The 10,618-nt window shown below is 72.3% G+C and overlaps 1 protein-coding gene across 1 annotated transcript; it reads left to right on the plus strand.

The window, feature by feature from the left end:
* The first annotated feature begins 221 nt into the window (after positions 1–221).
* GPC1 (glypican 1) lies at positions 222–10,373 on the plus strand. Its single transcript, XM_056108345.1, has 9 exons — positions 222–406; positions 6,441–6,599; positions 6,943–7,313; positions 7,455–7,620; positions 7,754–7,884; positions 7,966–8,085; positions 8,167–8,300; positions 8,382–8,557; positions 9,381–10,373. Exons 1-9 carry the CDS (start codon positions 244–246, stop codon positions 9,611–9,613), a joined length of 1,653 nt encoding a protein of 550 aa, XP_055964320.1. The 5' UTR covers positions 222–243; the 3' UTR covers positions 9,614–10,373.
* The last annotated feature ends 245 nt before the right edge of the window (positions 10,374–10,618 follow it).

Below are 10,618 nucleotides of genomic sequence, written 5' to 3' on the forward strand. Positions count from 1 at the left end.
CCGGTCCGGCTCCCGCTCCCGCTCCCGCTCCCGATCCCGCTCCCGCTCCCGCGCTCTGCCCCGGCCCGGCGGCCCGACCCTGCGCCCCGCGTCCCGGTCCCGGCCCCGACCTGCGCCCCGGCCCCGCTCCCGGTCCCGCGCCCCGCGCCCCGCCGCCTTTTGTTCCGCCGCCGCCGCGCGCCGCGGGCCGGGGCCGCCCGGGACCGCCCGGTGCCGCCGGGCCGGGCCGGGCCGGGCCGGGCCATGGGGCTGGGCGCGCCGGCCCGCTGGCTGCTGTGCGCCTGGGCGCTGGCCGCCTGTGCGCGCGGGGACCCGGCGGGCAGGGCCCGCAGCTGCGCCGAGGTCCGGCACGTCTACGGCGCCAAGGGCTTCAGCCTGAGCGACGTGCCCGCCGCCGAGCTCTCGGGTGAGTGCGGGGGCGCCGGGGAGGGGGCGGCAGGGGGCTGCGTGCCGGCCCGGGACCCCCGCCCGGCCCCGCCGCGTCCTCGCGCCGCCCGCGCGCGGGAGCCACGTGGGGACCGCGCCGGGGTGGCCCGCGCGCCCCCACGCCGCCCCCGGAAAGCCCCCGGGGACCCCTCTGCTGCTGCCCGCTCTGCCCGCCCGGGCCCCTGCCCGCCGACCCTCCCCCAAACTTTCCCGCGTGCTTGGAGCCTATGGCCAGGTTAGCGGGGACCCGAGGGGCCGGTCTGGGCAGCACCGGGGCCGGACACACGAGCCGAAGGGGGCCGCCGTGCAGGGATGCGGCGGGGAGGGACAGTGGCCGGTCGCCCCGAGTGTCCAGGCGTCCCCGGCACCCGCATCCACCCCGGGGTGCTACCTCGGGGGTCCCGGGCCGCGCCCCCGCCCCCCTCCGGGGCCTTCCGAGGCCGCGCGGGGCTGTGCCAGCACCACATGGGGCAGAGCAAACGGTCACCTCCCGGGCCAGTGGCCAGCCGCGGCCCTGTCCTGCCGCCGGCTCGTGCCCCCGCGCACCGGGCGCCCCCTGGTGCCCGCGCCGGCCTCCCCCTGCCCAGCTGGTGTCGCGTGGGCGGCCTCTGCGCCTCGTGGGGGTGGGAACGGGACTCGCGTGGCTGTAGGACCCACGGGACAGGGAGGCTGAGCCGGGGGTGTTGGCAGCGGTTCGTGGACACGGGTGGTGCGGGGTGTCCGCCTGCGCCCCGTGTGTGGCCCTATGCTGTTGTGTGGACAGTGGCATCTGAGGGGCATCAGAGTGGCCAGGCCGCGCGGGGGTGATGCGTCACTGAGTCGGGCGCCGGCTGTCCCCCATCACTAGCCAGGCAGGAGGTGGGGGGCGTGGTCATGGCCTGCAGCCCTACCGACCTGCCAGGTCACCTGCACCCACAGGCGTCCAGTGGCTGTCCAGTCTGGGCCAGTCTCCCTGCCCCTGCCCTGGGTGCTGCAGGCGCTCTCTTGCAGCCGCAGAACCGGCCCAGCCCGGGAGTGTGATGCCCTTCCAGGCCTGCGTGTCCGGCCAGCGGGTGGGCAGACGTCCTGTGTGAGGGGACCTCCCGGAGGCCACTGCCCCCGCCCCTGCAGCCGCAGGACCTGGTGTTTCATCAGCCCCAATGAGGGCAGGATGTGCGGGGGTGCCCGCGGGGTGCCCAGGGGAACCAGCAGGGCAGGGCCTGATGCAACGGGCTTGCACCGGACACACCTCTGCCCGCTGCCCCGCCTCGAAGGGCACAGGGGGTAAACTGAGACCCAGGACAGCCACCGCCCTCGCTTCTGGGGACACACGGTGGCGCCGTGCATGTCTGGGACCTGCCTGGGATGCCCTGCGCAGAGGCCAGCAGGAGTGGGCATCGTGGGGCTCGGGTCAGGCCCTACAGAGCCCGGGCATGCAGAGGCTGATCGGGGCAGGGGGGCAGGCCCGGGCGGCACCCACTTGTCCTGTCAGCCCCCTCAGAGGGCCACGGGCACATTTCGGGGTCGTGGCCATAGGCCACAGTCCCTGCGGGCTCCAGCCCGCGCCTGGCCGCCGTCCCTGGCTGTGTCGGGACAGGCCCGGGCAGGGGCGCCGGCTCTCGGGCAGATTCCTGCGGAGGCAGCCGCCTCCTGCCGGTGCTGCCCCTTCCTGGCACGTGTGTTGGGGGCCCGACTGGCACCTCTGAGCCCCGGGGTGCCCGCCCCAGCCCCGCCCCCAGCGGGACCCTCTCTGGGCAGCCCCTCCCGCAAATGCAGTGACCCGTCAGCCTGAGGGGCACTGTGCCCCGGGGTGGCCAGGCCGGCCCCATGAGGCAGAGGCTCATTTGTGCTAAATGCTCCCTGGATTCCTGGCTTGGCCGGGTGACAGGGCAGCCCCACGGGGCCGTGTCCCTGCTGCTCCTGGCCCCCTGCCCTCACTTGGCCCCAGGGGCCGCCCGCGCTCTCCTGGATGGCCCTTGGATTGTGCCCTGCAGGCAGGAAGGGGCCAGCGAGGGCCTGAGGGCCCTGAGGTCACGGCCAAGCCCTGCTCTGGGTTGCCCCTTGCTGCCGGGCGGCCCCACGCCAGTGACAGCCCCATGTCCTGTGCACTGGGTTACCTGCACCCCGCACAGCTGGTCAGTGAGGGCCAGGGGTGGCCCGAGGACGGAGAGTGGGGGGCCAGGGGCAGACAGGGGTCTCCTGGGCTGCGTCTGCCACAGAGGGGGCTGTGCCCCCCCACCACGTCCAGGCCGGCCCTTTGTCTCAGCTCCTCCCCACACCTGCTCCCTTGGGCCCGGGCCCCGGGAGCCACCCCACCCGCTGTGACCGCCGGCGGGCCCTGGGGAGGGTGACGCCAGCCGCCGCCACGCTTGGCTCAGTCCCCAGTCCCCAGGTGGCTCGGAGAGACGGGACGGTGGAGTGACGTGGGGACAACTCACTGACCACCGGAGGGGCTGTGGGCAACAGGGGGTATCAGCCACGCCCCTTAGTGAGCCAGGCGCCCTCCCTGCCCCCTCTCTGCCCATACCCCCCACACACACACTGTCTCTGGTCCAACTCAGGCCTCCTGCTGACCCGACCGCAGGGCCATCTCAGTGCATTGGACACAGGGCTGGCCGTGGCTTTTGTCCTCAGCCATGGGGAGGGACGCAGAGGGTGGGCGTGAGATGGCTGGGACCATAGTCGAGGGGCCACAGCCTCTTCCCCTGCACCCAGGACATCCTGGTGCCCGTCTGTTGGGGGCCGCTGCCCTCGCCCGGGGGGGCTGTCACGGGGTTCCAGCTCCAGAGAAGCCCACATTCCCCTCCCCCAGCCCCCGCTTCCTGAGCCCACAGCGAGGGTCACCCTACTTCCGGGGCTGCTCCCCACGGCCCACGGGGGTCCCGGCAGAAGATTATTAGCTCATCACACCGAGGCTGATGCATGTGCCCGTGACACAGGGCAGTACCCAAGAGAGCCAAGGGTCGGTCCACATGTGTGTGAGCACAGACCTGTCCAAGGGTGGATGTGTGTGTGTGTGTGTGTGTGTGTGAGAGAGAGAGAGAGAGAGAGAGCACAGGCCTGTCCATGTGTGTGAGTACAGGCCAGTCAGCATGTGTGTGTGTGAGCACAGGCCTGTCCAGGTGTGTGTGTGTGTGTGTGTGTGTGTGTGTGCCAGAGAGAGTGCACAAGCCTGTCCGTGTGTGAGAGCACAGGCCTGTCGAGGTGTGTGAGTACAGGCTGGCCCTCATGTGTGTGCGTGTGTGTGACACAGGCCTGTCCAGGTGTGTGTGTGAGTGTGTGTGTGTGTGTGTGAGAGAGAGAGAGAGAGAGAGAGAGAGTAAGTGCACAGGCCTGTCCGAGTGTGAGAGTACAGGCGGTCTGTGCATGTGTGTGTGCACGTGCACAGACCCGTCCGTGTGTGTGTGTGTGTGTGAGCACAGGCTGTCCAGGCGTGAGAGCACAGGCCGGCCCTTGTGTCCCATGAGCTCCTGTGGGCTGCTCTGTGGCTTTCTCTGCAGCCAGAGCTGAACAGACGCGCCTCACCCCTGGGACTCGGGCACTGCCTGCTGTGTGGGTGCTGGCCAGCACTGGGCCGGTCCCCTCGCCCAGCAGGCCTGAGTCCAGCCTGACCCCCTTCCCGCCCCCTTCGCTGATCCACACCCTGCCACGTCCCCACCTGCGCATGTGGGCCCCTTTCCCAGATTGGTGCCCCCGCCCCTCTGCTGGGGCCACTCTGGGGCTGGCCTTGAACTGGAGCGTGGCGGGCACTTCCCCGGGGTCCAGCTGCACTTGCCTGTCTGATGCCTGCGCTCAGGCTCAGCACACCTGGGCCAGGTGCAGCTGCCTCCGGCAGCCGTGCTGAGTCAGCAGCCGCGGGGGAGGGGGGTGTACCCGCCCTGCCCCTACACGAGCGTGTCCGTTCCTGCCCAGTGCCACCCCGCAGCCCGCCTGGAATTCCCCTGGGCTGGAACCCGAAGGGGGCGGTGAGTGGCTGCCCCCGCGGTGACTGGAGCTCCCTGGTGTGAGGCTGCGGGCCTGGGCTGGCCGCTGGCGGCTGCCCCTCGAGTGCCCTCTGCTGTCTGTCCTCGGTGGCGTGCAGGTGTGCCTGGGGAGGGCAGGGCAGAGCCGCCCCCTGCTTGGGGGACAGCGGTGGATCCCGCACGGTGGTCAGAGCTTCCCGGAGGGGCGGGAGCTGCAGGCCTGGCGATGGGTCGGGGAGGGCCCCCGTGAGTCCCTGTGCGCGGTGTTGCTGGACCCGGCGCCCACGTGGCTGGACGCAGCAAGCCCCCATCGCCCCCGAGCAGTGCCGGGTGTCGTGCCTGTCTGTGGGGACCCGCGCGGCCAGGTCCCCTCTGCGGTGCTGGGACACCCTGTGCCCACCCTCGCAGGGTGGGCAGCTGGCGTGCGGACCCACCCCTCCTCCCCCGCAATGCCACTGCCTCCGCAGCTTGCAGGGAGCTGTGGACCTTCGTCCTGGTCAGCCCCGAGGCCAGGCAGGGGCAGGGGGGTCTGTCATAGGTCTCCGGATCTCGTTGGGCGTGGAGGCGGGTGCGGAAGAAGAGGGGTGGTCTTCTGGTGGCCTCAGTGTCCAGGCGGTGGCGGGGACCTGGCTGTCGTAGCTAAAGAGGGGACGCCCGGGGGTTGAGCAGCCGCCCCGTCACCTCGGGGTGCTCGGGCTCTCCCTCCGCGGGGGCGGGGCGGGGAGGCGGCGGGTGGGCGGGGCTCTGGCGGGGGCGGGGCCACGGGCGGGGGGCGGGGCCGGAGCCGCGCGGGAGCCGCCGCCCGCGCTCTGCGCGCCAGTGCGGCTGCGGGGCTCGGGCCGCGGTGGCCGCAGCGTCCTCGCGTCCAGCCGCCGCGCCGTGGGCTCCGGGGCTCCTCCCGGCCAGCCGGCCTGGCCCGTGGCCCCCAGCACCCCGAGCACCGCCGCCGGAGCCTCCGCGCGCCCGGACCCGTCCCGCCGCCGACCGTCTCGTCCCGGCGCCCGGCCGCGCCCCCCGCCCGCCGCCGCCCCGGGCCTCCCGGCCGGCCGCGCCCACTGCGGCAAGCCCCTTCCCCGCCCCCCCGCGCCCGCCGCAGCCGCCCGCCCCGCCCCCGGGGTCGCGGCGAGGGGCGCGGGGCCGCCCGGGGGGCCGGCACCTGCGGCGGGCGGGGGCGCCGCTGCCCTTTGTTCCGCCCGCGGCGCCCGGGATGCGGCGCCCCGCGGGTGGGGGTCCGCGCGCGAGCCGGGTGGGGGGTCTGCCCGTGCGCGGGGGGGTCGGTGGGTGGGCGGCGGGCGAGGGCGGGGGCCCTGGGGGAGGGGAGCCCGCCGCGGCCAGCCCCCCGGGCTCCCTGGCGCCCCGGCTCTGGCTCCGTGTCTTCACTCCCGTGAGTCGCCAGGGAGGGAGGGCCGGGGGCGGGCTGGGGCCGCCGGAACAGCGCAGGTCGCCGGGCTGGGCGCAGGGGCTGCGGGAGGGGGGTGGCGGGGGCGGGGACCCCCGTTCAGAGCCCCTGATGTGTGTCCTGTCTGCGTGGGTGACGGCGTCCAGGGGTCGCTCCCAGCCCTCTGCCTGCGGGCGCCCCCACACCCCCGGGGAGGGGCCCCACCCCGAGACCCCCGCGCCCACCCAGAAGGGCCAAAGCACGGGCACGGTTGGCCTGGGGGTGCCTGCAGGACCCGCGCGATCCCTCACGGGGTGGGTCTGCGTGGGCCAGGGGTAGCACTGAGGCGGGGTCCCAGGCGCAGGCTGCGATGGACCCCTGGGGCTTTCAGCCAGACTGGGGTGGAGGGGCTTCAGCTGTCACCCTGCCCCCGCCTCCCAGCAGCCTGAACCCACACTGGGCCTCACGCGGTCCACGCCCACCCTGAGGTTCCCGCCCCCCTGCCCCCCAGCACCTGTCCTAGCCACCGCGTCCTCCCAGGCCCACTGTCCCAGCCCTGCTCACACCCGTTCCGTCCCCACTGTGTGATCCCCCACTTCCACACGCGCCCTGTCCGTCCCCCCACACCCGGTCTCCACGCTCACCCTGTCCCGTCCCCCCGCACCCATCTCCACGCTCACCCTGTCCGCCCGCAGGGGAGCACCTGCGGATCTGCCCGCAGGGTTCCACGTGCTGCAGCGCGGCCATGGAGGAGAGACTGGCCAACCGCAGCCGCGCCGAGCTGGAGGAGGCGCTCCTGGACAGTGGCCAGGCCCTGCAGGGCATGCTGGCCACGCAGCTGCACACCTTCGATGGTGAGTGACCGTCCGTGCCCACCCTGCGGAGCCCGCGCTGTCCTGGCACCCAGGGTGGGGGTCCCCGCCACCCACCCCGCCTGCAGGAAGGAGCAGGTGCGCCCCTGTGGCAGGGCCAGGAGGGGCCCTGGGATGGCCTGAGGCTGAGGGTCCCTGCGGTGGGCCCCCAGGGAGCCACTTCTGAACTGAGTAAAGGCCTGAGGTCGGGCGGGAGAGGGGAGGCGGCACCTTGCCACCCCCCCACCCCGCCCCTGCTCACCCCGTTGGGAGCGACAGCCCGGGACGCGGTGGCCCGGGGTGCCCTGCGGGACCCCCGCTCCAGGCCTCCCCTCCCGCCCCGCAGACCACTTCCAGCGCCTGTTGAACGAGTCGGAGCGGACCCTGCGCGCCGCCGTGCCCCGCGCCCTGGCCGAGCCGGCCGCCGACCTGTTCGCCGAGCTGCGCCGCTACTGCCGCGGGGCCGCGCTGCCCCTGGAGGAGACGCTGGCCGAGTTCTGGGCGCGCCTGCTCGAGCGCCTGCTGCGCCTGCTGCGGCCGCGCCTGCTGCTGCCCGACGACTACCTGGACTGCCTGGGCAAGCAGGCCGAGGCCCTGCGGCCCTTCGGGGACGCGCCGCGGGAGCTGCGCCTGCGCGCCACGCGGGCGCTCGTGGCCGCGCGCGCCTTCCTGCAGGGCCTGGGCGTGGCCGGGGACGTGGTCCGCAAGGTGGCTCAGGTGCGCCGTGGGTCCCGCGTGGCACCCCGCGGAGGCCGGGACCCCCACCACCCTGGCATAGCAGCTGAGGTTGAGGGTCCCCAGAAGGGCGGGGCCCAGGGGTCGGGGTGCACCGTGAACTCAGCGCGTCTCGCCCTGCAGGTGCCCCTGGGCCCGGAGTGCACCAGGGCCGTCATGAGGCTGATGTACTGTGCGCCCTGCCTGGGGGTGTCCGGCGCCCACCCCTGTCCCGACTACTGCCGCAACGTGCTCAAGGGCTGCCTGGCCAACCAGGCCGACCTGGACGCGGAGTGGCGGAACCTCCTGGGTGAGCTGCGCAGCCCACGAGGGCGGAGGAATTCCCCGAGAGTGGGTGGGCGTGGCCACGGCGGCCTGGCCACGGCCCTCCTGCACCCCCTTGCCGCGCGCTGGAGCAGACCTGGTTCCCCCTCTCCCCCCAGACTCTGTGGCGCTCGTCACCGACAAGTTCTGGGGCCCCTCGGGCGCGGAGAACGTCATGGGCAACGTGCACCTGTGGCTGGCAGAGGCCGTCAACGCCCTGCAGGACAATCAGGACGCGCTCATGGCCAAGGTACGGCGGGCGGGCGGGCGCGCGCGGCGGGTGCTCCGGGGCGCTCGGGACGGGCCCCCAGGACCCTGCTGCCTCCCCTAGGTCATCCAGGGCTGCGGAAACCCCAGGGTGAACCCCCAGGGCCCTGCGCCCGAGGAGCCTTGGCGCGGAGACAAGCTGGTGCTCCCGGAGAAGCCCCCCACGGGGTCCCTGGAGAAGCTGGTGAGTGCCCCCGTCCCGGCCACGCTGGCTGCGGGGTGGGCAGCGGGCCGGACGCCCCGTGTTCTGACGGCTGCCCCGCAGGTGTCCGAGGCCAAGACCCAGCTGCGCACCGCACAGGACTTCTGGGTCGGCCTCCCGGGGACGCTGTGCAGCGAGAAGCTGGCCATGAGCGCCGCCAGTGACGAGCTCTGCTGGAACGGCATGGCCCGGGGCCGGTAGGTGCTGGCCTCAGCCAGGGAGTGGGCAGGGGCGGGCGGCGGCAGTGGAGGTGACCCGGCCCGCCCTGCCCGCACCAGGTACCTCCCGGAGGTGATGGGCGATGGCCTGGCCAACCAGATCAACAACCCGGAGGTGGAGGTGGACATCACCAAGCCGGACATGAGCATCCGTCAGCAGATCATGCAGCTGAAGATCATGACCAACCGGCTGCGTAGTGCCTACAACGGTGATGACGTGGACTTCCAGGACACCAGTGAGAACCGGGAGGCCCGGGACGGGGCCATCAGGGGCGGGGCTCCCAGTCTAGATGGAGCTTTTCGGTGAGGGGGGACTTCCGTTCTGGGCGGGGCCATCAGGGGCGGAGCTTCCCATCTAGGTGGAGCTGTCAGGCCCAGGGCGGGGCTTCCATTTAGGGGTGGGGCCATCAGGGGCGGGGCTTCCAGTCTATAGGTGAAGCTGTAAGGCCCAGGGCGGGGCCTCCATTTGGGGGCGGGGCCATCAGGGGCGGGGCTTCCAGTCTATAGGTGGAGCTGTAAGGCCCGGGGCGGGGCCTCCATTTGGGGGCGGGGCCATCAGGGGCAGGGCTTCCAGTCTATAGGTGGGGCCTTCAGGGCTGAGGCTTACGGTCTATAGGTGGAGCTGTCAGGGCTAGTGTGGGGGGGCCAGGGCGGAGCTTACATTCTATAGGTGGAGCTGTCAGGACCAGGCGGGGCTTACATTCTGGAGGCGGGGCTCTTAGGGGCGGGGCTTGCATTCTATGTAGGTGGGGCTATCAGGGCCGGGGCAGGCTTTGTCCTGGAGGTTGGGCTGCCGGGGCAGAGCTTACAGTCTAGAGGCAGGGCCATCAGGACAGGGGTGGGCTGGACCAGTCTACCCCAGGGAGCCGGCCCACACAAGGGTGGTCTCTCCCACAGTTCTAAGCGGGGTGGGGGGAGTGCTGCGGGGCCTGAACACCCCAGCCCTGTCCTGCACTGCTGAGAGATCTGGCCACGCTATCCCTCTGCCCTGGTAGATCCAGGAGCAGGCCAGTGGGGGTGCTGAGGCTGGAGGGACTGCAGGCGTCTCCTGTCCCCCAGGTGATGATGGCAGTGGCTCAGGCAGCGGTGAGGGCTGCCCAGACGACGTGTGTGGACGCAGGGGAGGCAGGAAGAGCTCCAGCTCCAGGACGCCGCTGACCCACGCCCTGCCCGGCCTGTCGGAGCAGGAAGGCCAGAAGACCTCAGGCGTGGGGCGCCCGCAGCCCCACTCAACCCTCCTGGTCCTGCTCCTTGCCCTGGTCCTCTCAGCAGCCAGGCCCCGGTGGCGGTAACTGTCCACAGCCCCAGCGACCAGCCAGAGTCTGCTCAGACAAGACTGCGTCCCCCTTGGTCCGGCGAGGCCCAGGGTGGGGTGAGGGACAGTGAGGGGCCATGGCCGGCAGTGCTGATGGCTGCCATCCTGTCCTGGCTCTTAATTTTGTATCAGGTCTTCAGGTCAGCTGGAAGTGCCCCCTAAGCCATGTAATTCAGGGAGTTTGGGGGTGCTGGGGTGCGGGGGCGCCCCAAGGAGTACCTCTGCTGGGCGCAAGACTGTGCCTTCCTCTCCTGCCACCTCCCACTGACATCAGTGCACGTGCACCGAGGGGGTGTGGGGGTTCCCAGTCTCCATCTGGACCCTCGGTCTGGTGAGGCCTCCGAGGTCATGCATGAACCTTCCGCCTCCCTGGACCCCCATGCCACCTCTGCCCCAGGCTGTAGCCTCCGGGTGGGGGCCGGCCTCAGGCTTTCTCCTCGGGGTCCTGTGGTTCCCCTGGACCGGCCAGCCCTGGAGTTGCCCTGGTGAGTGAAGACATGGGCCCCAGTGGGTTTGCTCAGAGCTTTCTAGAAGGTGCAGGTGTCAGCCCAGACACCTCTTCGCTGGGCTGTGGGGACCCCTCTGGGGCAGCTTGTCCTCGGCCAGGGCCTGGGGGTGCTGCGCCACCTAGCCTTCCCCAGTGCCACTGGCCGGCTTTGCTCTTCCTCTCAGAGGGAAGTGCGTGGTTCAGGCAGGGCCTGTGGCACCCCCGACGGCCTGCAGTGCGGTGCCCGCCGCGGCCACCACCACCGTGGTCCTTGTGCTAATAAAGAGCCGAACATCTGCAATGAGTGTGATCTGCAGTGCGGCGGGCTGGAGGCCGTGTCCCCGCCCCCTCCTTGAGCCCAGGGCCTGCCCGGCATGCTGCCCGCCTCCCGACTCACCCTCTGGGCTGCCGCGAGGTCACACTGTGGGTCCCGGCCCCCCGAGGTGTCCCCGGCGCATGGAAACCTCACGCCCAGCGAGAGCTGCCACAGGCTCC

Source organism: Sorex fumeus, unplaced genomic scaffold (genome assembly GCF_029834395.1).
Source record: "Sorex fumeus unplaced genomic scaffold, SorFum_2.1 ptg000207l, whole genome shotgun sequence".
Classification (NCBI taxonomy): Eukaryota; Metazoa; Chordata; class Mammalia; order Eulipotyphla; family Soricidae; genus Sorex; species Sorex fumeus.